Here is a 24,106-nt window from a genome sequence, read left to right as displayed (position 1 = left end):
CCGCACCTTTAGATTTTAAATTGTTGCTGCACACTCACCTTTTCGTCTTCATGCTGCAATCCAACTTGAAATATTTCAAGCCATTCTCCCACTTTGTCGAAAAAGACACAGAAGAAGGTAAAAATGTACGAATATGTGATAGAGAAAAGAAGAATCGGTGAGAAATATGAGAAGTTAAAGGAGGTTGAAGTGGGAACGAGTCTATGTTTGAGTAGAAAGGACAGCTTTCATGAAAGTAGAGAGGAGATTGAAATAAACATGCTCCTATTAATTATTAGATTTGTGGATTAAAATACTCCTATTGAATACATCCATATACATCCATTGTTTTTATAAAATTTAATACTTTACTATAGTTTTTAAATAAATATAAGTTGTTAAAAATCATTATAGTTTTGAAATGGAGAAATATATTAAATTATATCAATTATATTTTATCTGATGTTTGATAACTATCTTCACTTTTTAAGTATTTAATAATTCGTAGTCAAAACTATTTTTCACATACTTTCATTTGATTAACTTTTAAATTACAGATCCACCGATAAAGATATTAACATATTCTTAAAAATAAAGTGCATATTAATAGTAAATTTATTTTTTCTTTAATTTAACCTTGTATGTTATTGTTCAATGAAAAATGATTGGTTTTGAGTTAGATTCTAAGTGCATTGATTTTTGGAGGAGTTGAGGGTTGATAGTGTTGGGATAAACTTAAATTTTAGAGATTTATTAAAATCTTATTTTATTAGTTTTGGGTTTAGTAATATTTGATTTGATTTTGATAGAGATAAAATAGATATAAATAGTTTTGATTTTCCTTTTATTTAGGAGAGTATTATTTTATTTTATAAGATAGAGATGGATTAGGTAGATTTTATTTTAAGTTAATTGATATTTTATTGTTAGTTTTTATTTTTTATTATTTGTACTTGGCCCAAGGCCCTATTTGCACCTATTTAGAGGTTGCCAAGATTTAATGAAAAATAACCCACTGAATTGAAGAGTATTATTATTTATGTGGGTTACGTTTTTTCCAACAGATAGATCATATTGAATTAATGATGAAACTATGATTTTGGTTGTATCAATAAGCGGAAAGGGGGTGTTTAGAACATTTTGGAATATTTAAAATTAGTTTAATTGAATTGGGAGCAATGGTTTCATAGTTTTCATATGGTATGCATGTACTTGTTAAGCAATGGATTATCACTTAAGTGATTATGCTAATTATTGCATGTATATAATTATTTGATGAACAAGGAATCTCGTTTTACAGAAAAATTGAAATTAGCTTCTAATTATTAAATTAATATGTTTGATGAAAAGGAATATTTTAATATTAAAGATGATAATAAATAAATTCAAACTAAAAACAATTTAATAGTAGTAGGTGAAAAAAAGTTAATACTAAATTTTTTAAAGTAAGAACTTCTAAAAATAATGAGTTTTAAAAGTATATAGAGTTCAAATTATAGAATGCTTTTTGTGAAGAAAATCACCATTTTACAATATGTTTTACTTAGTTTATTCATAATAAGTATTTTTTGTTTGCATGTGTGATGTAATTTTCGTAGGCGGAGTAGAAGTCGCAGCCATGACCGATCGCTGCGTGGCACAATAAACACTATCTCTGGAGGTTTTGTTGGAGGGTCATCGGCGTCAGCAAGGAAGAGAAACCTAAGGGAGCTTAAAAGCGTTCACCGGGTAGATGTGAGGAAGCGCTCTATGCCGCCAATCACGTTCACCGATGACGATTTTCATGCTCCTGATCCATATCAAGACGATCCGATGGTAATAACAGCTGTTATTGCTTGGTACAGTGTAGGAAAGGTATTGGTGGATCAAGGAAGTTCTGTTAACATTCTTTACTGGAAGACGTTCCAACAGATGGACATATCTGAAGATCTGATAGCCCTGTATAACGAGCAGATAATAGGATTTTCGGAGGAAAGGGTGGATACGAGATGATATGTAGATCTGAGAACTTGCTTGGGAACCGAGCGGAATAAGGAGCTAAAGACCAGGTTTTTGCTGGTAGACGCAAACACATCGTACAATGTGTTGTTGGGCCGACCATGCTTAAATGCATTCGGGGCGATTGTTTCCACGCCCCACCTCACACTCAAGTTTCTGTCGGACAATGGAACCATTTGCACTGTTCGCTCCGATCAGAGGATCGCCCGGGAATGTTATGTGGCCGGACTGAAGGTTCAGCCATCCTCATCTGATCCACCCAACCGGCAGAGGAGAAGACGATCGGAGGTAGCCATGGTAGATCTTGATCCGAGAACTAATACTGATGATCGGAGGTAGTTCTTCCATATTTTTGTTTTATTTTTTTATTTTTTAATAATATGTTCACATGGCAATATTGATGCTAATCTATGACTTAATGTTGGAAAGAGATGGTGAAACAATATTCTCTTTACTCCACTCTCTCATTATTCAAGCAAAGACTAGCTAGTAGCTGAAAGTGATAAAGATAGAGTTTGAAATGAGAACTAGAACTTTGGAGTGTATTGTCAAATTCAAAACCCCTAACGATGGTATACCACTTTAGCAATGAAACTCAATGTAAATTCTCTTTATTGTTAATTTGGACACTTAAACACTTCTTGATCATTAAACACTTCTTGATCATTCAAGAGAGAAAGAAATCATATAAAAAAAATTTCTTTCCTTTGAGATATTATTCAATCGATACGTGATCTTACTAAACTGAGGATGTTATGTTCTAGCTATGTATTTTCTCTCTCTCTCTCTCTCTCTGGATACAAATTACACTTTCGATGATGGTTAAAATAAGTCTCGATTATGATTTTTGAACTATTGTAGGATTAACATTCTTCAAAAGTGCAAGAAAACAAAGATGGTTGAACCACCATCGTTAAAAGTGTCACAAAATCACGACAGTTGATCCAAAATTGTCATTAAAAATGACAAAAAAGCAAGAAAAGAGAATATTGTAACTCGATATATGACGGTTGGTCCATTGTTAAAAAGCAAAAAATAAAAAAAACATTAAACGAGTTGCATCACAACAGTTTTGGTTCAAAACCATCATTGAAAGTAATAAATCATGACGATTGAAGCAATAATCATCTCGGCAAGTGTTTTTTTTTTAAAAAAATTGATCCATTGTGAAAGCCACAACACTCGTAAATTTTCATATACAAATTCATTTTCCAATCATTTATGACAACAGTTCAATATATTATAAATAAAGCTTAATAAACATAGTTTTAAACAAAACCTATTGAACATAGTTCTAAACAAAGTTTAATAAACATAGTTCTAAACAAAATTTAATACAAATATACAAGTTCTACCTATAATTATATGTTACCCTTGTTATTTATGTTAACAAAATGCTTAATCCATACATTTTTTTTTTTACATAAACTAATGCATTTTTTTGAGTCTAACGATTGTGTGTTAAAAATCTACAACAATATTTAGTGCATTACCAATTTGTTTTAATTTATATATATCGATATAAATTTAATTTGTATGTACAAAAGTAAAAAGTCATTCAAATTAAACGAATTTTGAACTTAAACTTGAGAGATCTCCAAGGGGTTCCACGTAAAAATAACATGGAAATGTATTTCTTGTTTTCTCACAAGACAATTTACACAAACTCTTGATGAGTATCAAGATGAGGTAAGTTGCGCACCATTTCATTTTGTTGAAGTCTGTTTAGACCTGTAAAGTATAGATATGGCTGTCGGGGACAAAAACTTTATTAGAATTTGATTTCCCAAAGTTTGGAATTTTTTTGTTATTATTAAGATGAAAAAATAGGTTTTCAACTATTCAAAAATGGAGCTTTAGTTTTCGAAGAGTTAGATTTTCACTTTGTTTGACTGGTCCAATGATAAAAACCCCATAATTCGGTTTTTAAAAGATCAAACTCAAAAAAAAAAAAAAACTCTTCACTGGACTAACTAAACAGAAATGAGACTGTAAATGTTCACCTTCAAAGATCAAAAGATTTCATTTAAGATATTTTTTTTCTTAAATAGTATTTATGCGTCATTTTTCTTTTAGATAAGCAAAGGCGAGAAAGATATTTGCTTTAAATATGCCATACGAAAATGTTTTTTTAACTATTTTTTTTATAACTTTTTTTATTATCGTTTATGAAATAATTTGTAATTAGTTCATTTTAAATATACAAACTAATAAAATACTTATATAATCTATTCTAAAAAGATTGTGAAGAAAAGTAATTAACCTATAAATAAATTACATGTATTACACTGTAGACATTATGCGAACACAATGACGTAACTTTTATTAAACTTTTATTCTAATATATATAATTTTGTTACTGTGGTGTAGGTCCAAGTTAGGTGAAAACATCCAAATACCGATTGGATCAAGATTTTTTTAGATAAGATGCTTTTATCCTTATAGATTATGTGGTCGTAGTTCCATAAACAACTAGGTTAACCTGTCCAAATCCGATTGGGTGATAACTCTTGGTAAATATTTATAACAGGAAAAGTAAGAGATCATATAATAAAAAAAGAAGCATTCAACATATATTAAAAATTAATCATTTGATAAATTTTCATTTGGTATCACTTAAATGAAAAGGTCATATGAGATCCACGTAGCTTTTATTTATCTGCTCACAATTTCAACTTAAGCAATCAACATCGATCTTTAATATCTCTTCTTCATCTTCAAAAATATCATCTCAATCTTATCGCTTCTTGGGAACGAATGGTTAAAGTGTTCTAGGTTGTGACAGGTAAACCTTTGGTCTCAACATCGCTTCATGTATACCAAACATTTAGAACAATTAATATTACAATAAAATACAACTGTCGTATTCTTGGCACAGTTTTTACTTATTTAAGACTGATTTCTGGTTTTATCGCGTAGTTTAAATGATGTAATCTACGGTTTAGATGGTTGCATGAGGGATTGGAATGCGTGAAGAGATATGTTTTGAAAGCCGTGTTGAGAAAATTCATGCAACGCAGTGACGGTGAACTGTTCAAGTGTGTTTGTGATCCATAAAGCACGTATATATGGTACTCTAGTTCTCATCGTATCTTCAACACCATCCAACTCCTCAAAGCCTTCTTGCTTTTGGAAGCAAAGATGCACACTGCTATCCAATTCTTACTTGAAATCTGCCAAATAGATAAGATGATTTTGATGGCAATTCTTTTAGCTTCTCTTGCTTTTCTGTGGCTTTGCAGAAGCAAGAAGAAGGCAGATAATTTACCACCTGGTCCCACTGGGTTGCCAATTTTGGGAAGCCTTAACAAGTTGGGAGCAAATCCTCATCGTGATCTGCACCAACTGGCTAAAAAATATGGACCTGTCATGTACTTACGCTTAGGTTTTGTGCCCACCATTGTTGTTTCTTCACCCCAAGCTGCTGAACTCTTCCTCAAGACCCATGACCTTGTGTTCGCCAGCAGACCACGTTATCAAGCAGACAAATACGTCTCTTGGGGGCAGAGGAACTTAGGCTTTGCTGAATATGGCTCTTATTGGCGCAACATGCGCAAGATGTGCACGTTGGAATTGCTGAGTCAAACCAAAATTAATTCCTTCAGAAGCATGAGGGAAGAGGAGCTTGACCTGTTGATCAAACTTCTAAGAGAGGCAGCCAACGATGGAGATGCTGTTGATGTCAGTGCAAAGGTTTCAAAGTACAGTTTAGACATGGCTTGTAGAATGATATTAGGGAAGAAGTTTATGGACCAGGACTTGGATGAGAAAGGGTTCAAGGCTGTGATGCAAGAGGCGTTGCATTTAGTAGCAACTCCTAACATGGGAGATTACATTCCTTATATCGGTGCACTTGACCTTCAAGGGATAACTAGGCGCTTAAAGGTGGTTCACACAATCTTCGATGACTTCTTCGAGAAAATTATTGACGAGCACATGGAATCAGGGAAAAGAGAAGACAAGACAAAGGATTTCGTGGATGTCATGTTGGGCTTTTATGGTACTGAAAATTCTGAATACCGCATTGAACGAGCAAATATTAAAGCCATAGTGATGGTAAGAAAAATGAAAACATTTGGCTTTTCCCTCATACATTAAAAAAAGCTAGTTAATTTGCTCTTGTACTGATTTTTACATCTGCTTGTCATATTCTTACTCTTATTTGACACTTTTCTGGCACAGGATATGTTGGCTGGGTCAGTGGACACTTCTGCTACATCAGTAGAGTGGGCACTTTCAGAGCTGCTAAAGAATCCAAGGGTGATGAAGAAAGTTCAAATGGAACTGGAAAGCGTGGTGGGTATGGAGAGGAAGGTGAAAGAATCAGACTTAGAGAAGTTAGAGTATTTGGACATGGTTATAAAGGAAAGCCTGAGACTGCATCCGGTGGCACCTTTGCTGATACCACACCAGTCCATGGAAGACTGCATGGTTGGAGAGTATTTCATTCCTAAAAAATCAAGGGTTATAGTGAATGCATGGGCTATTATGAGAGACCCAAGCGTTTGGGATGAAGCAGAGAAGTTCTGGCCAGAGAGATTTGAAGGAAGGAACATAAATGTGAGAGGGAATGAGTTTGAGCTGATACCATTTGGGTCTGGCAGAAGGCGATGTCCAGGAATGCAGCTTGGTCTAACCGTGGTTCGTGAGACATTGGCTCAACTTGTTCATTGTTTTGATTGGAAACTGCCAAATGACATGTTGGGAGATGAGTTGGAAATGACAGAGAAGTTCGGACTCACAATGCCAAGGGCCAATCATCTATTTGCCATTCCTACCTATCGACTTTCCCATTAGAGGGATTGTTAGGGAAGGAAAGATGCTGCAGGTACCATTTGTCACATTCAGATATAATCAGGGAAGAAAATTGTTTCGGCAGGATTTAAAACCATAATCCAAAACATTCAAAGTTGTCTACTCCGATGTCCAGTTGTGCTGTCTTCTCTCTTCTCCTTGTCCGAGCCGCGGGAGAGGGTGTCTGCAAAAGACACTCCGACGCTCAAGTTAGTGACTTTGCGTAATAATCTTGTAATCAAGATGTTGTTACCAGAGTTCTAAGTCTCAGTTCAAGTTCAAGTTTTTTCTACCTTTTGCCTAGACGAATATTTATAAATTATAATGAGCTTACCGTTAGGTCTGCCTCATTAACCACCAATAAATGACAATATTAATTGTCAATAAATGACAATTATTTTCATTAACTCCCCGACAGTTATTACTATTAATTACCTTAACGGCTGATTTAACCGATCGGTTCATTGACCTGAGAAGTACCATCGGTCGGACTGATTTTACCGATCGGTTTATTGACCTGAGAGGTATCATTGGTCGGGCTGATTTCACCGATCGGTCGACTATGAGCCCATAGTAACAAAAATTTTCTTGCATTTTGTGAGGTTGCTTTCAATATGATTTATGGAAGTAGATCACTCTTTCCCTTCCTTATTCACAAATAAATATTATGTACATCACACTCTTGAAATAAAGTTTAGTGTTGTCTATGTCTTCGTCTAATATCCATGCTTAATACGGCCATTGAAAATACCCCATTAAGATCCGTGTTTTGTCCACCACTTTCTTTTTGTCTTATGATTAACTATTCTAGTATTTTTCATTCTTCCATACGAGTAAATAATCATATAAGGGTTCGCATCGTTTTTCTACTCTTACATTATTAAGCTATGCATAAAAAAAGACATTTTTATTTCATGACATGAAAACAAACATTATATATAATTTATACGTTAATCAATAGAGTTTAAACTAACATGTGTATGAGAAAGATAAGAAAAAAAATTAGTATAATGCATTACCAATTTGTTTTAATTTATATATACAAAAGTGAAAAGTCTATTAATCTAAAATAAATTAAATCTAAAATAAATTAATTATTAATAGACAATAAACCTTTTGTTTTTATAAGAATTTTGAGAGTGAATCTACAGATAGGTGACAAGATCTTAGTAGTGATCTGATCATTCTTGATGATCGATAATCGAACTTCTTGTGGTTAAGAATGAGAGAGATTTACCTACAAAAGACTTTCTGAAGCTCAAGTCCGTAAAAGAATTAGAATATTTATATGTAAAATAAGTATAAGTGTTTATAAAGTTGATATTGGCACAGGAAAATTGAGAGCAATGGTGAAAATGACGTTGAGCTCCACCTATATTTATATATATAGCTCAAAAAAGTGCTCTAATGAACAAATCCTGATTGTCAAATTGAGGAAGATTTGGCGACTTACACCTCACGACCTTTCATTTCTCGGGATGTACAAAACCTAACATGTCACATATTCCTTTCTCGCTAGTTATAAATTCTCCCAATTGACACATCTCCCTGAAATGTGTCACACGGTTAAGGTTTCCCAACCAATCAGTTACCAAAAGAAGCCAACATCCTTCAAAATGCAAGATACTTTTTTCATAACAAACCCCTTTGCACATCAAGATATGTTTAGGCTTGGAGGGCCTGTGTACTATGTGGTTGTTCGATCAGCCTAGGGTCGAGCAGTCCACACAGTTAGAAACATCCAATAAACCACCAGAGATTAGTCGCAAGGATTGAACAATCATCTTTAAACAACAATTAAGGTTGTGTTGATTAACTTAACTCAAAACACAATCATTACTAGTTAAGTTGTGATTAGGCTAGTACTAATTCGAAGCTCATTTTGAAACCTATAAATACATGTTATTGTTAAACATAAGTTCAAATATTCCATAGAGTTGACTCCTGATTCATTACATAATAATTTTTCCTTTAAAGCTTTGTCTAATTAAACCTTCTATACAGTTAAATTAATATATATATATATATATATATATATATATATATATATATATACATACATATATATATACATACATATATATATACATACATATATATATATACATACATATATATATATACACATACATATATATATATACACATACATATATATATATACACATACATATATATATACACATACATATATATATATACATACATATATATATATATATATATATATATATTAAAAATGTGACACATGGTAAGATGTTGTGCCCACCATAGTTGTTTCTTTACCCAAAGCTGCTCAACTCTTCCTCAAGACCCATGATCTTATCTATGCCAGTAGACCACCTCTTGAAGTTGCAAAGTACATCGCTTGGGAGCAGAAGAACTTAGCTTTTGCTCAATATGGTTCTTACTGGCGCAACACTTGTAAGATGTGCATGTTAGAATTACTAAACCAAGCCAAAATTAACTACTTTAGATCCTTGAGGGTATTGAGTTTATCGAGGATGAGGGTATTGGGTTTATCGAGGAAGAGGTTCTCTGTGGGTTACATAAACACACTCGTCTGAGCCGGTCACTAAGACAAATCATCGGCTCTGATACTACTGTTGGGTCTATCGACTTTGTGGGTTATACAAATACAAATAATATCTGAGCAAACTATATATAAGAGATCAACACCACTCTTTATCAAAAACCTTAAGGCAGATAATGAGTCTTTTATCTTTATATACTGCTCTACTTTCTCATTTCTATCCAATGTGAGACTTAGACTCACTTGGATTCCCAATAGAAGGATGCAGAACTAGACCTGTTGGTGAAGCATCTGAGAGAGGCAGCCAAGGATGGAGCTGTGGTTGATCTAAGTGCCAAAGTTGCAGCACTCATTGCAGACACTGCTTGCAGAATGATTTTAGGGAAGAAGTACATGGACCAGGACTTGGATGAGAAGGGTTTCAAGGCCGTGATGACAGAGATAATGTACTTGGCAGCAACTCCTAACATAGGCGATTACATTCCTTACATCGGTAAACTTGACCTTCAAGGGCTAATCAAGCGAATGAAGGCAATGCGAAAAGTCTTCGATGAATTCATTGACAAAATCATCGATGAGCATATTGAATCAAAGAAGGAGGAGAACAAGGTGAAGGACTTTGTCGACGTGATGTTGGGATTACTCGGTACTGAAGAATCGGAGTACTGCGTTGAAAGACCCATTATCAAAGCCATATTGCTGGTAAGGGATATACATTGACTATCAGTTTTCTATCTTTTCTTCTCTTATTCCAAGTGCCATATATAAGTTGAATTGATGCTCTCATTCTTTCACGCTTTTTTGTTTATTTTATTTTAAAAAGGATATTTTAGCTGGTTCAATAGATACTTCTGCTACAACAATAGAGTGGGCACTTTCGGAGCTGATAAAGAATCCAAGGGTGATGAAGAAACTCCAAATTGAACATACTTATATTGTGTATGTGTTTAAGTTGATGTGTTGTGTGTTTATGTTGATGTGTTGTGTTTATGTTGATGGGTTGTGCATGTCTTTATGTCTTTAGGTTGATATATTTAGGTGGACTAAAGCTTCTTTGACACGCCTAAATATTTAACATTTATTTGACACTATCCTTACTTTTTATTCTTTTCTTTTTTGAAACAATACAAAAGTTTACACTTTTTTGACCATTTTATCCTTGTAGCCTGTGTCAAATGAATGTAAAAGTGTGTCATAATATCATTACTCAGTTTAGGTGGCCATAATGTAGTTTGGTTTGAGCCTTGAAACAATATGTTTTGTTGGTTGTTGGTCATGTACGTTACCATATCAATTAATTGCTACAATTATAACTAGAAACAAAATTACTATTATCAAATATATTTATTTTAATATATTTAAAAATATATAATCAATAATAATTTTAATAACAAAATTTTAATAATTATTGTGTATAATTAATTAATTGACAAAATTAAAAAACAAATAAAATTTAATTAGAAACACAATTAATACTATCAATTATAATTAGAAAAATAATTAATACTATCAAATATATTTATTTCATTATATTTAAAAACATATAATAAAAAATAATTTTAATAATTATTGTGCTAATTAATTAATTAATTAAATTAGAAAACAAATATAATTTAATTAAAAACATATCTAATACTATCAAATATAATTAGAAACATAATTAATATTATTAAATATATTTATTTCATTATATATAAAAACATATAATCAAGAATAACTTTTATAACAAAATTTTAATAATTATTGTGTATAATTTAATTAATTAATTCATAAATTAGAAAAAAAATATAATTTAATTAAAAACATAATTAATACTATCAATTATAATTAAAAACATAACTAATACTATCAAATATATTTCATAATTAATATTATCAAATATATTTATTTCGTTATATTTAAAAATATACAAGAATTAACACCGCTTTTTTAATGCAAGGCAGTGACGGTGAACTGTTCGAGTGTATTTGTGATCCATAAAGCAGATATATATGATACTCTGGTTCTCATCATATTTTCAACACCATCCAGCTCCTCACAGCCTTCTTGCTTTTGGAAACAAAGATGAACACTGATATCCAATTGTTACTTGAACTCTGCCAAATAGATAAGATGATTTTGATGGCAATTCTTTTAGCGTCTCTTGCTTTTCTGTGGCTTTGCAGAAGCAAGAAGAAGGCAGATAACTTGCCACCTGGTCCCACTGGGTTGCCAATTTTCGGAAGTCTTAACAAGTTGGGAGCAAATCCACATCGTGATCTGCACCAACTGGCTCAAAAATATGGACCTGTCATGTACTTACGCTTAGGTTTTGTGCCCACCATTGTTGTTTCTTCACCCCAAGCTGCTAAACTCTTCCTCAAGACCCATGACCTTTTGTTCGCCAGCAGACCACGTTATCAAGCAGACAAATACGTCTCTTGGGGGCAGAGGAACTTAGCCTTTGCTGAATATGGCTCTTATTGGCGCAACATGCGCAAGATGTGCACGTTGGAATTGCTGAGTCAAACCAAAATTAATTCCTTCAGAAGCATGAGGGAAGAGGAGCTTGACCTGTTGATCAAACTTCTAAGAGAGGCAGCCAACGATGGAGCTGCTGTTGATGTCAGTGCAAAGGTTTCAAAGTACAGTTTAGACATGGCTTGTAGAATGATATTAGGGAAGAAGTTTATGGACCAGGACTTGGATGAGAAAAGGTTCAAGGCTGTGATGCAAGAGGCGTTGCATTTAGTAGCAACCACTAACATGGGAGATTACATTCCTTATATCGGTGCACTTGACCTTCAAGGGATAACTAAGCGCTTAAAGGTGGTTCACACAATCTTCGATGACTTCTTCGAGAAAATTATTGACGAGCACATGGAATCAGGGAAAAGAGAAGACAAGACAAAGGATTTCGTGGATGTCATGTTGGCCTTTCATGGTACTGAAAATTCTGAACACCGCATTGAACGAGCAAATATTAAAGCCATAGTGCTGGTAAGAAAAATGAAAACATTTGGCTTTTCCCTCATACATTAAAAAAAATAAATTAGATTGTACTGATTTTTGCATCTGCTTGTCATATTTGACACTTTTCTGGCACAGGATATGTTGGCTGGGTCAGTGGACACTTCTGCTACATCAGTAGAGTGGGCATTTTCAGAGCTGCTAAAGAATCCAAGGGTGATGAAGAAAGTTCAAATGGAACTGGAAAGCGTGGTGGGTATGGAGAGGAAGGTGAAAGAATCAGACTTAGAGAAGTTAGAGTATTTGGACATGGTTGTAAAGGAAAGCCTGAGACTGCATCCGGTGGCACCTTTGCTGATACCACACCAGTCCATGGAAGACTGCATGGTTGGAGAGTATTTCATTCCTAAAAAATCAAGGGTTATGGTGAATGCATGGGCTATTATGAGAGACCCAAGCGTTTGGGATGAAGCAGAGAAGTTCTGGCCAGAGAGATTTGAAGGAAGGAACATAGATGTGAGAGGGCATGAGTTTGAGCTGATACCATTTGGGTCTGGCAGAAGGCAATGTCCAGGAATGCAACTTGGTCTAACTGTGGTTCGTAAGACATTGGCTCAACTTGTTCATTGTTTCGATTGGAAACTGCCAAATGACATGTTGGGAGATGAGTTGGAAATGACAGAGAAGTTCGGACTCACAATGCCAAGGGCCAATCATCTATTTGCCATTCCTACCTATCGACTTTCCCATTAGAGGGATTGTTAGGGCAGGAAAGATGCTGCATGTACCATTTGTCACATTCAGATATAATCAGGGAAGAAAATTTCCTTGCATTTTGTGAGGATTCTTTCAATATGATTTATGGAAGTAGATCACTCTTTCCCTTCCTTATTCACAAATAAATATTATGTACATCACACTCTTGAAACCAATAAAGTTTATTGTTGTCTATGTCTTCGTCTAATATCTAGCAGAGTCTCTGGTGGAGTCTGGTCTAGCATCTAATATCCATGCTTAATACGGCCATTGGAAAGACCCCATTTTGTCTCCTCCTTTATGATTAATTATTCTGGTATTTTGCATTCTTCCATACGAGTAAATAAGCATACAAGGGTTCGCATCGTCTTTCTTCTCTTACATTATTAAGCTGTCATAAAAAAAAGACATTTTGATTTCATGACATTAAAAAAAAACATCATGTATAATTTATACGTTAATCAATAGATTTTAAACTAACATAGAGGTAAGAAAAAAATAGTATATGCCATAATTTATATATTCATATATAAATTCAATGTGTATGTAAAAAAAGTTAAAAGCCTCTTTATCCAAAATAAATCAATTATTAATGAGCAATAAATTTTTTGGATCTTACCGTAATCTTAAGTGTAGATTTGCATATAATAAGATTGTAGCGATTATCTGATTGTTCTTGATGACTGGTTAACGAATTTCTTGCGGTTAAGAGGGAGGAAGTTCTTCTACGAAAAACTCTCTTACACTCAAGTCAATAATATAAGACCTTTACGTGTAAGTAAATATAAGTGTTTATAAAGTTAGTATTCATTTGGGAGTACTAGTTGTATTTATAGGATCAACATGAATTATGACCTATGTTTCTATTGTAATAATACTTATGCCAGAAGTATGATAACAGTATAATAAATAATAACAAAATGGTAAATAATAATCAACACACAAAACTGTCAAAATTTAGTTATAATATATGTATTTATTCAAACAAGGATAGATTTAGACTGCTTTATAATGAAGAAACTTAAAAGACCTTATTTGATTGTGTTTTTTAATATGGTTATTGAGCTGGTTTCATTAGCAAAACAATTCTCAATTGTTTGAGGACAAAAAGTAGAAACATACTTTAATTAGTCATTGAAAAAAAACATAATTAACTTGTATACAATCTTTCACTATAGAACAGTTCTTTCTTGATTTTCTTTTATGATAGGATGAAAAAAAAAACTTCTTTCTTGAATTTCTTTTATGATAGGATGAAAAAAAAACTAGAAAAATTGTACGTAAGATCATGATATATATGCTTTTAGCTATAATTTAATAAAGAATTGTGTACATAGATTAGTTGGTGTTTATAAAGGGAGAAGATTAAATAATAAGGTTATATAGTAAAGTATAAAGATAGGAAGTTTAGTGAAGCTATAGGTTTTTGTTTTTTGGAGTTGGCTAAATAAAGTCACTCACATTTCTATAAAGATTTGGGTTTCGCTTTTTAGCTGTAGAGGAAACTCTTCGAACAGTGAAGTATTATTTGGTAGAATTCCAGAGTTAAATATTTTGAATAGGAATTCTTTACTTGGAATTCAACTTTCCATGTTGCTTATGACTTTATTATTTGGCCTCTTTTCTCTTCAACATGCCTTTTTGCAACTTTTCTTATGACATTCAACATTATGAAAAATAAATTTTCTGCATAGTACATAATGTTTTCTCTAAATTGAGAGTTCTTATTCTAATTTTAGTGTAACTTGTAGATTGCAAGTTAATATTTTTTTTTTCTATCTCTCTTTCTGTTCCTGTACCAATGTGTATACCCATTTTCAGATTTGGTGGGGGAACGTAAACATTGCTTAAACTTTACCAATAAAAATGTCCATGTTCTCAAAATCTACAGTTGACTTCAAAGTTTGGTTGGAAATCTAAGTTTGAGTTCAAGTCTCACATGAGATAAAAATGAGAAAGAATAATAGTATATAAAGGTGAAAGACTCATTGTCTTAAGATTTTGAGTGAAGAGTGGTGTCGATCTCTTATATAGTTTGTTCATATGTTATTAGTGTTTGTGAGTTTTACACTATCATTTCATTGTAACTTGTGGTGTTAATCAATCTCCTTTGTGTGTTTCCTGATTTAGAAATTTTAGGGTACCTCTGTTTCCATCGTGTCATTGTTTTATTAGTATGCTTGAATTTATTTTCAAAAAAATATTTGAAATGAACTAATCATAAGTCGTCACATCTGCTTTGTCAAAAAGTTGTTAAAAAATCATTTTCCTTTCCCCAATTGGTGAAGGGGTTAGGTGTACATTGTTCATCAAGCAGCAATAAAAATAAGACGTGAAAAAAAAAATCATTAAAAAAAGATGATTGTTCTGCATTCTACTATAAAGATTGAAATTATCTATCTTGATAAGTATCTATTTTTGTTTCATATTTCTCCTAATTTAAGATCCCAACATTTTTTTCGTTTTCTTCAATGTTCACTCTGATTTCTTATGTTGAATGCACTGTCAAAAGCTAATTCGACGTTTCCTAAAAAGAAACTCTTATCTGGTACATCTCCACATGTCCACCAACCCTTAGAACCACCTCAATCAATGTAAGTCAATGTAAGTTGTAAGCACCAACACCCTACATTGCACTGCATAATTTTTATTGGTTTATATTTTAAACTTGTTGGTTAGTTCACTGAAAATATGTTTCATATATTTTTGTGTTATGATGTTATATATTATCGCTTTCTTAATGCAATAATTTTCTTGAAATTCAAATTCAATTATACAATCAACACTTAAATCCTTTTTCGAATTATTCTATTCCTCCTGAGAAGAGGATTTTGTTTTTTCCTTTTATTTTAGAAGTGTAGAAAGAGTTGCATCACTTCGATAACAGTGATCAACCTCAAGAGTACTTCGATAACAGTGATCAACATCAAAAGTTCACTCTATAGTAGTAAGCCTTATTAACATGTAAGATTATTTTAGTATTATGAAATTAATTTAATTATTTATTATTTTATATTTTAATATTATTAGTTAACTTTCTTTTTTATTATATTATAAATAGGGATAAAAAAATGTTGAGAGAGTAAAATATTGTGGATTTATAAAAATTCTAATCTTATAAATGGATAAATGACACAAAAAATTATCAATGTTAGATACTTATTATTTTTGTTTTTTATGATTGCTTTTGGATTGTATTTGGAGTTTAAAATGATCTTTTATTATATTTAGATTGTATTGTATTTTTTTTAATTATCTTTGTAATCTTATATCATTTTAGACTAAAATATATTTATATTTAAATTAGAAAAAAATTATTATTTTTTAATAAAAAAATTAATTAAGTAAGCTAGTGAGCTAACCTGTTTAACCTATCAATCCGTGGTGGGTCGGATCGAATTCGACTTTTTTCAATTCATTAATAATTGAGCCGAATTGGGTTGACTAACTAAGTGGTCAATCCGTGGTGAGTCGAACTAGATGAACTGTTTTGGCAGCACTACAAATATGATCACTAACCAACCTTCTACATACTTGAGGGATGATCCATATCCGTATGATGATACTTTAGTACAATTATCAACACCAACAAGCCTTTTATGAACTTATGAGATTAACCATATCCTTCTGGACAAAACTTTTATACAAATATGTACACCAAATAATACTAACAACAAGAAACCAAGGATCTATTTGAAGAGATCTTTGTCATTACAATGTAAAAAATAATTTCTTGTTATAATTGTCATACATTAGGCTTAATTAGTTATACATTTGGTCTCCTTAATTCTTTGGTTGATCCAGCATCGGGCATCACCCTATTTTTTTCATTTTTATTTTTGTCTTGAGTCATTTTAGAAAATTAGAATTCCTTTTTCATTAATTGTTGAACCAAGATGAAATTTTGACAACTGGTCTTAAACATATGATTCTTCACTTTAATCGTTGGGATATTTGATTAGAGAATTGCAGATAGAGTAATGCATCTTGCAATTTTGATGTATTTAATGGAAACATGTTAATTGAATGTTATGTTAATGTAATAGAAAATGAATTATAAATTATTGACATGTAATTTAAAATAAACAATAGGTGAGTGATACGATAAGATGAGTTTGGATTGATGTAAAATAAATATCTATGACATGGTGTGATTTAAGACTATATGAGCATGTGATAAATGAGTTATGTGTGATATGGGCTTTTTTAGTTATTTTCTTGTGATTGTACTTACTACCTTGGAAATGTTTATCTTGAATTAGACGTATATATGTGAATGAATGTTTGTGATTTTAAATATGGAGGGAGATGATTTGTCATTGGGATGTGATAAGTGTGGAATGAATTTCAAGGGAGAAAATGTTTTAGTCCATTGTTAGGTGTATTAAATAACGACTAAGAAAAGAGATAATCTAGACTCCACTAGGTATCTCAACTCACATAGAGTAAGATATCTAGCCAGTGAAAGATGATAAAGGTTTCTAAGATGAGGAATTGGTTTTAAATGGACCATTTTTTGATGTCATAACTGAACTAATCTGATCACAAAGGAAAGGTTGGATCGAGTCATGGTTTTATGAGCCAAAATCTATTGGGATCCTTATGATAGAGCATAATCTCTAACGTGTGACTCAATACATAAAATCTTTCAAAGGTAGTTATCATGGTTTGCTTAGATGATGTGTATGATTGAACAAGTTTTTTGTCCATGATTTATTTGATTTTTAATCTTTGAATTTAATTATATGTATTTCCTTTTAAAATATATTGGTTTACCCTTTTCGTTTGTATCTATTATGGTTCCACCTATTATGATCGTATATGTTATACGTTAGGAGAGGATAGTGCTGGTAGGATGGTTGAAAAGTAGTGAGATAGCTTGAGAGTCAGATAATGTATAAATGATACATAAGGTATATAGTTTTTTATTTTATAGATCTTCCCTTATTGAAAAACGTTACATATTATGAAATATATACCATTGATATTCATAGAGGACTGTAAATACATATTATGTTTGTAACGATGATTTTTAAATCGTTATTGTTAAAAGTTCGAACAAACGACAATGATTTAAAGAGTCATCGTCAAGACTTAAAACAACAACTATCAATGAGAATTATTCTACAAAATAGGAAAAAAACAAAAAAAATAATAATTGCACAAATAACAACAATTGTTGTAAATAATCCTCATTAAAAGTAAAACAACAATGATTGTTGTAAAGAATTTTCGTTATAAGTGTTTTTTTTTCAAATTTATTATTTTAAAATTCATAATTCCTGCATAAATTTTCAAAAAGCTTACTTTGTAACAATTCACAATATATATTATATACAAGGATAATAATATTTTGACAACATTTTTTTGACAACATTTTAACATCATCTACGTGTTATTCTGTGATTGGTTCATGTTGGTGTTTATGATTATTATTATTGATTGTGAAGTAATTTTGAACAAATCACAGAATGACACGTAAATGATGTTAAAATGTTGTCAAAAAATATTTTGTCAAAGTATCATTATACTGTATAAAAAGGTTAATAAAAGTAGTTATAATAAAAAAATCTCACAAGACGTTTGAATCAAGCATATATTTATAAATCCTCACAACATAATCTAAATCACTAAATAAAATATATTTTAAGATTAAATACTATTTAAAATTTAAAAGTAAGAAATGGTAATTAAATTCTAAAAGAATATACAATATTACTATATCTAACTTGAAATGCAACTAGGAGGGAATGAAGAACCATAGGAAAAGATTTTCGAGAGAGAGAGAGTGTGGCACCGGAGAGGGACAACAACGAAGAAGGAGGCATTAAAGAAGGGAGAACTACAATCACCAAAAGACAAACTCGAAGGCACAACGGACTTGGTGAGAGTGAAAGAACGACACACGAACAAAACAACGAACAATATTGAGGTCACCAGCAATGATGTAAACGCGGAATCCACCACCACTACCGATATGAACAAGAACTCCAGCAGTGGCACAAAACACAAATCTTAGTAACGATATCTGAACCCCTAACAGCAATACGAATGCAAACCATGAGAACCAAGTAGCACTGGACTGAGCAATGATGACAGTGTAGATGCTCATAGGAAGGTTATAATGATATGAAAAATATGGAAATGGAATAGAGAATCATGATTATTTCTCTCATATAACACTTTTATCTACAGTTGTATAAATTAATTATTTTATTTTTATTTTTAACTATAATAATCTTCGTAGAAGACTTTACTTTTCCTATTAGAAAATTTACTTTTATTACAAAAATGTCTTTGACTTTTTTTAGTAATCATTATCCAACGTTATAAAAGTTTTTTGTTTATGCAAATTCAAAATATAACAATAAATTAGAAATAACATACCAAATAAAATTTGCCTTAAAAAGAAAAGTCGGGTCTAAGACGGAGTTTCATGATACTGTTTTTTGAAAATCTATGTTGTCAATATGTTATATTGGAAAAAGTTAGTTTGACACTGAACTTAAAATACATACGACTCACACTACTTTTAATATTATAATCAAATATATTATGATTTTAAATTAAAAAATAATACAATTATAATTAAAATATTATCGTTTCACAGTGTCGAGGTGTCACTACTATATTACATATAAAGTATAAATTAATGATATTATGACATTTTTTATATTAATTTAACATATAAAGTTTTGTATTTTTTTGAAAAAAAGAAAGTAAAAAGTGAAAAAGATTAGTATCAAATCGATTTAAAAAATTTAAAAATTTAAGTGTTTGAAAAAATCATTTTTCTTGTATATAATATCAACTTGGTGGCTTCCGTGTCATAAAAGCACTCTCTATAAATCATTACACTGTCACCGTCTGTATTAGTTTAAAGAAACCCTTTTGGTTACTTTTAAGCCAAGCTGCTCTCTTTTTTTGTTGGGGCATAGAATGAAGCTACTGTCGGGAGTACAGTTTGAAATATGGCAAAAAGCTTGGATGATTTGGTTACCACTTTTTGCAGTATTTCTTACTTACCTGTGGCTATGGAGAAGAAGCAAGAAAAATGGAAAGAGATTACCACCTGGTCCCAAAGGGTTTCCTATTTTGGGGAGTCTTCACATGTTGGGGAAACACCCTTATCGTGATCTACACCAACTAGCTCAAAAATATGGACCTATCATGCACATGCGATTGGGTTTTGTGCCCACCATAGTTGTTTCTTCACCCAAAGCTGCTCAACTCTTCCTCAAGACCCATGATCTTATCTATGCCAGCAGACCACCTCTTGAAGCTGCAAAGTACATCTCTTGGGAGCAGAGGAACTTAGCTTTTGCTCAATATGGTTCTTACTGGCGCAACACTCGTAAGATGTGCACGTTGGAATTACTAAGCCAGGCCAAAATTAACTCCTTTAGACCACTGAGGGATGCTGAGCTAGACCTGTTGGTGAAGCATCTGAGAGAGGCAGCCAAGGATGGAGCTGTGGTTGATCTAAGTGCCAGAGTTGCAGCACTCATTGCAGACACTGCTTGCAGAATGATTTTAGGGAAGAAGTACATGGACCAGGACTTGGATGAGAAGGGTTTCAAGGCTGTGATAACAGAGATAATGTACTTGACAGCAACTCCTAACATAGGCGATTACATTCCTTATATCGGTAAACTTGACCTTCAAGGGCTAATCAAGCGAATGAAGGCGACGCGAAAAATCTTTGATGAGTTCTTTGACAAAATCATCGATGAACATATTGAATCAAAGAAGGGGGAGAACGAGGTAAAGGACTTTGTCGACGTCATGCTGGGATTACTCGGTACTGAAGAATCGGAGTACTGCGTTGAAAGACCCAATATCAAAGCCATATTGCTGGTAAGGGATATACAGAAAAGATCAAATATGTTTTACATAAACCACCCCAAAGTCCTTATTACACTGACTATATCAGTTTTCTATCTTTTATTTTCTTATTCACAGTGCCGTATATCAGTTGGACTGATGCTCTCACTCTTCTTTCACGCTTTTTTGCTTATTTTATTTTGAAAAGGATATGTTGGCTGGTTCAATAGATACTTCTGCGACAGCAATAGAGTGGGCACTTTCGGAGCTGATAAAGAATCCAAGGGTGATGAAGAAACTCCAAATGGAACTGGAAAGCGTGGTGGGTATGGAGAGGAAGGTGGAAGAATCAGACTTAGAGAAGTTAGAGTATTTAGACATGGTTATAAAGGAAAGCATGAGGCTGCATCCAGTGGCACCGTTGCTGATACCACACGAGTCAAGGGAAGATTGCATGGTTGGAGAGTTTTTCATTCCTAAAAAGTCAAAGGTGATAGTGAATGCATGGGCTATTATGAGAGATCCAAGTGCTTGGAATGATGCAGAAAAGTTCTGGCCAGAGAGATTTGAGGGAAGCAGCATAGATCTGAAAGGGCATGACTTCGAGCTGATACCATTTGGATCTGGAAGAAGAAGCTGTCCAGGAATGCAACTTGGTCTAACTCTGGTTCGTCAGACAGTGTCACAAGTTGTCCATTGTTTTGATTGGAAGCTTCCAAATAACATGTTACCATTTGAGTTGGACATGACAGAGGAGTTTGGACTCGCAATGCCAAGGGCCAATCATCTTCTTGCCATTCCCACTCAACGCCTTCACTGTCACACTGATTGATGAAGCGAACAAAACTTGTTGCCAACATTATATGTTTTGAATGAATAAAAAGAAGACCCTACGTGTGTGTATATATATATATATATATATAAAATAAATGTAATTTCTCATTCATGCAGTGCGTGTAATGAATTGCTTTGTTTCTTTAAGGAGTGATGCTATTTTCACCTCACCTATTCTATTTCTCCTTGTACCTCATTCTTTTACTCTTGCACTCCTATTTTATATATTTGTTTTTCATTTATTAAAGTCAAAATAAAATTAATGATGAGTTAATGATTTTCTAACAACCAATAACTCTCTTAACGATCAATAACCCTAAATCTCCTCTGATTGTATAAACCCTACCCTACATGCATCTCCTTTCCCTTTCTCCCTTTCCATTTTTTTACTTTCGTCGCAGTAGCATTTTCTTTTCTTCTACTGTTTGATTGTTTTCTGAGTTGAGAGTTGAAAGTTGAGAAGTTATACAATGGTGGTTGTGATTTGTGGTGGTGGTGCTATGAATATTGGAGGAAGAAGAAGGTGGTGACAAAGAGCTCATCGAGGTTAGTTTAATGTTTCAAGTAAACACCCTTAACCGGCGTTGGAGCTGCAGTTAAGGGTGTCGTCGTCTGAACGTCGGTTCTATATAGTCGAACTTTGAATTTCGGCTAGCCTGAATCGCACTTCGAATCGTGATTTAGGGGTTCGCACTTCCAACTTCGGTTGCACTGTGTAGATTTCATTTTTTTAATATTTTGTACTTTATGTATTATGTTGTATGATATTTTTTTTAATATGTGTTATTTTATGGATTATGCTCTGTTATATGTATTAATTATGAGTTAGGTTGGGTAGTTTTAGGTTTTATTGTATTTGGGATTGTTTTGGGTAAGCAAAGTTGAAGAAAAGTTAGAAGAATAGTGGGATGTTGCATGGAGATTTTTTTTTACATAAGTTTGAGTGTGTGAAAGAAAGAGTTACATTATGTTATACAGAAGAAGAAAAGCTTGGGTATAAGGTGGTGTGTATGTAAATCTTAAATGATGATTAGGAAATGAGTTCTTATTTTTGTGTTGCATGAGATTTAAATTGTTCTATTCCTTGAGGAGGTTTTAGGGGTTACAAGAGAAAAGAAAATGTAAAGAAACTTTAGGCTTTATTCACTTGAATGGATTAGGAAGAAATACACTAGTGCAGAAAAGGCATTTAATGTTTGTTATTTTGGTCTTTTAACGTCAGATCTAGACCCGGCGTCTTTGTGGGTGACGTTAATCAGACGTCAGACTCCACAGGTCTGACGTCTTTATAGACGTCGGACATGCATTAACCGATGTCTAAGGGCTCTATAGACGTCGGACATGGCATTAACCGACGTCTACTGCAGCTCGTGTCTTTGGGTAGCGTAGTAGCACCTTCTTCCTTTGCTAGTTTCGTCATAGAAAAGGTTGCGTCTTTTGAACCTCTTATGGCATTTCAACCGAAAACCGATTTTGGTCCTGGCCTAGTTCTATTCCAACCGGCAATGAAAACGAATACGTTGACTTGAGAACTAGGCAAGGACCCAGGTTCGATTTTGGGTTGAAACGCTATAAGACATCCAAAAGACGCAAGCTTTTCTTACGAGGAAACTAGCAAAAGGAGAATGTACTACTACGCTACCCAAAGACACGAGAAAAACTGCACCAAAACACAACAAAAACTCATTTTAATTGGTTCAAATGGAAGATAATCAATCAAAGACTAATTTCATCGGAGTAAAAATATGTTTAAACGGTTCAAAAGAGACAAAAACGCACTTGGAAATGCAATGCTACAGAGAGAAAAGGCGAGAAGGAAGATAATGAAGTGTGCGTAACCGCGGGTTCGATTTCTGATTTAACAGCAAACAAGACTCGGACACCTAGGGAACCGACATCTATTCTCGCCTAGACGTCGGGGCCCTCACTAATATGATATCCAAAACCACTTTTCACCTACCGAGTCAGGCCATTTAGACGTCGGATGGCGGGATCCAACGTCTATATGGCGGAAAAAAGAACTTTTCATCTACCTGTCAAACATATACACATCCGTTAGAAGTGGCACCGACGTCTATAATCGTATATAGACGTCGGGGTGGCGGGATCAGACGTCTATAAGGCGAAAAAAAAGAATTTTTCATCTACCTGTCAGACATATAAACGTCTGTTAGGAGGGGTCCCGACGTCTATAATATTATAGACATCGGGGCCCCTCCTAACATACATCTATATGCCCAACTTATTTAGAAAAATGTCATCGGTCAATAATTTACGTTGGTTATTTTGTGATCCAACGTCTACGGGGTGACGTTAAAGGTCAATTCTGCACTAGTGATAGGAAAAGAAAGTGATCGCTTGTAGGAATATAGTGTTTACGTGAGAAAATGTTATAAATGATTATGCATGAGTGCGTGTGGAGTTGTCAAATATGAAGTG

General features: G+C 33.1%; 4 protein-coding genes across 4 annotated transcripts; all 4 read left to right on the top strand.

Moving 5' to 3' along the window:
- The first annotated feature begins 4,794 nt into the window (after positions 1–4,794).
- LOC124826311 (cytochrome P450 71AU50-like) lies at positions 4,795–7,178 on the top strand. Its single transcript, XM_047299105.2, has 2 exons — positions 4,795–6,033; positions 6,160–7,178. The coding sequence occupies exons 1-2, from the start codon at positions 5,119–5,121 to the stop codon at positions 6,772–6,774; spliced, it is 1,530 nt and encodes a 509-aa protein (XP_047155061.1). The 5' UTR covers positions 4,795–5,118; the 3' UTR covers positions 6,775–7,178.
- A 1,146-nt stretch (positions 7,179–8,324) lies between these two features.
- Positions 8,325–10,328, top strand: LOC124826287 (cytochrome P450 71AU50-like). The gene is made up of 4 exons (XM_088104642.1): positions 8,325–8,358; positions 9,028–9,257; positions 9,566–10,006; positions 10,128–10,328. Exons 1-4 carry the CDS (start codon positions 8,325–8,327, stop codon positions 10,326–10,328), a joined length of 906 nt encoding a protein of 301 aa, XP_087960768.1.
- Positions 10,329–11,139: 811 nt separating this feature from the next.
- LOC124826310 (cytochrome P450 71AU50-like) lies at positions 11,140–13,204 on the top strand. Its single transcript, XM_047299104.2, has 2 exons — positions 11,140–12,283; positions 12,392–13,204. Exons 1-2 carry the CDS (start codon positions 11,369–11,371, stop codon positions 13,004–13,006), a joined length of 1,530 nt encoding a protein of 509 aa, XP_047155060.2. The 5' UTR covers positions 11,140–11,368; the 3' UTR covers positions 13,007–13,204.
- A 6,710-nt stretch (positions 13,205–19,914) lies between these two features.
- On the top strand, positions 19,915–21,814 carry LOC124826309 (cytochrome P450 71AU50-like). The gene is made up of 2 exons (XM_088103371.1): positions 19,915–20,866; positions 21,042–21,814. The coding sequence occupies exons 1-2, from the start codon at positions 19,949–19,951 to the stop codon at positions 21,663–21,665; spliced, it is 1,542 nt and encodes a 513-aa protein (XP_087959497.1). The 5' UTR covers positions 19,915–19,948; the 3' UTR covers positions 21,666–21,814.
- The last annotated feature ends 2,292 nt before the right edge of the window (positions 21,815–24,106 follow it).

This window comes from Vigna umbellata, chromosome 1 (assembly GCF_029865625.1).
Source record: "Vigna umbellata cultivar VRB3 chromosome 1, Vumbellata_1.0, whole genome shotgun sequence".
Classification (NCBI taxonomy): domain Eukaryota; kingdom Viridiplantae; phylum Streptophyta; class Magnoliopsida; order Fabales; family Fabaceae; genus Vigna; species Vigna umbellata.
This window is presented reverse-complemented; position numbering and strand designations above follow the sequence as displayed.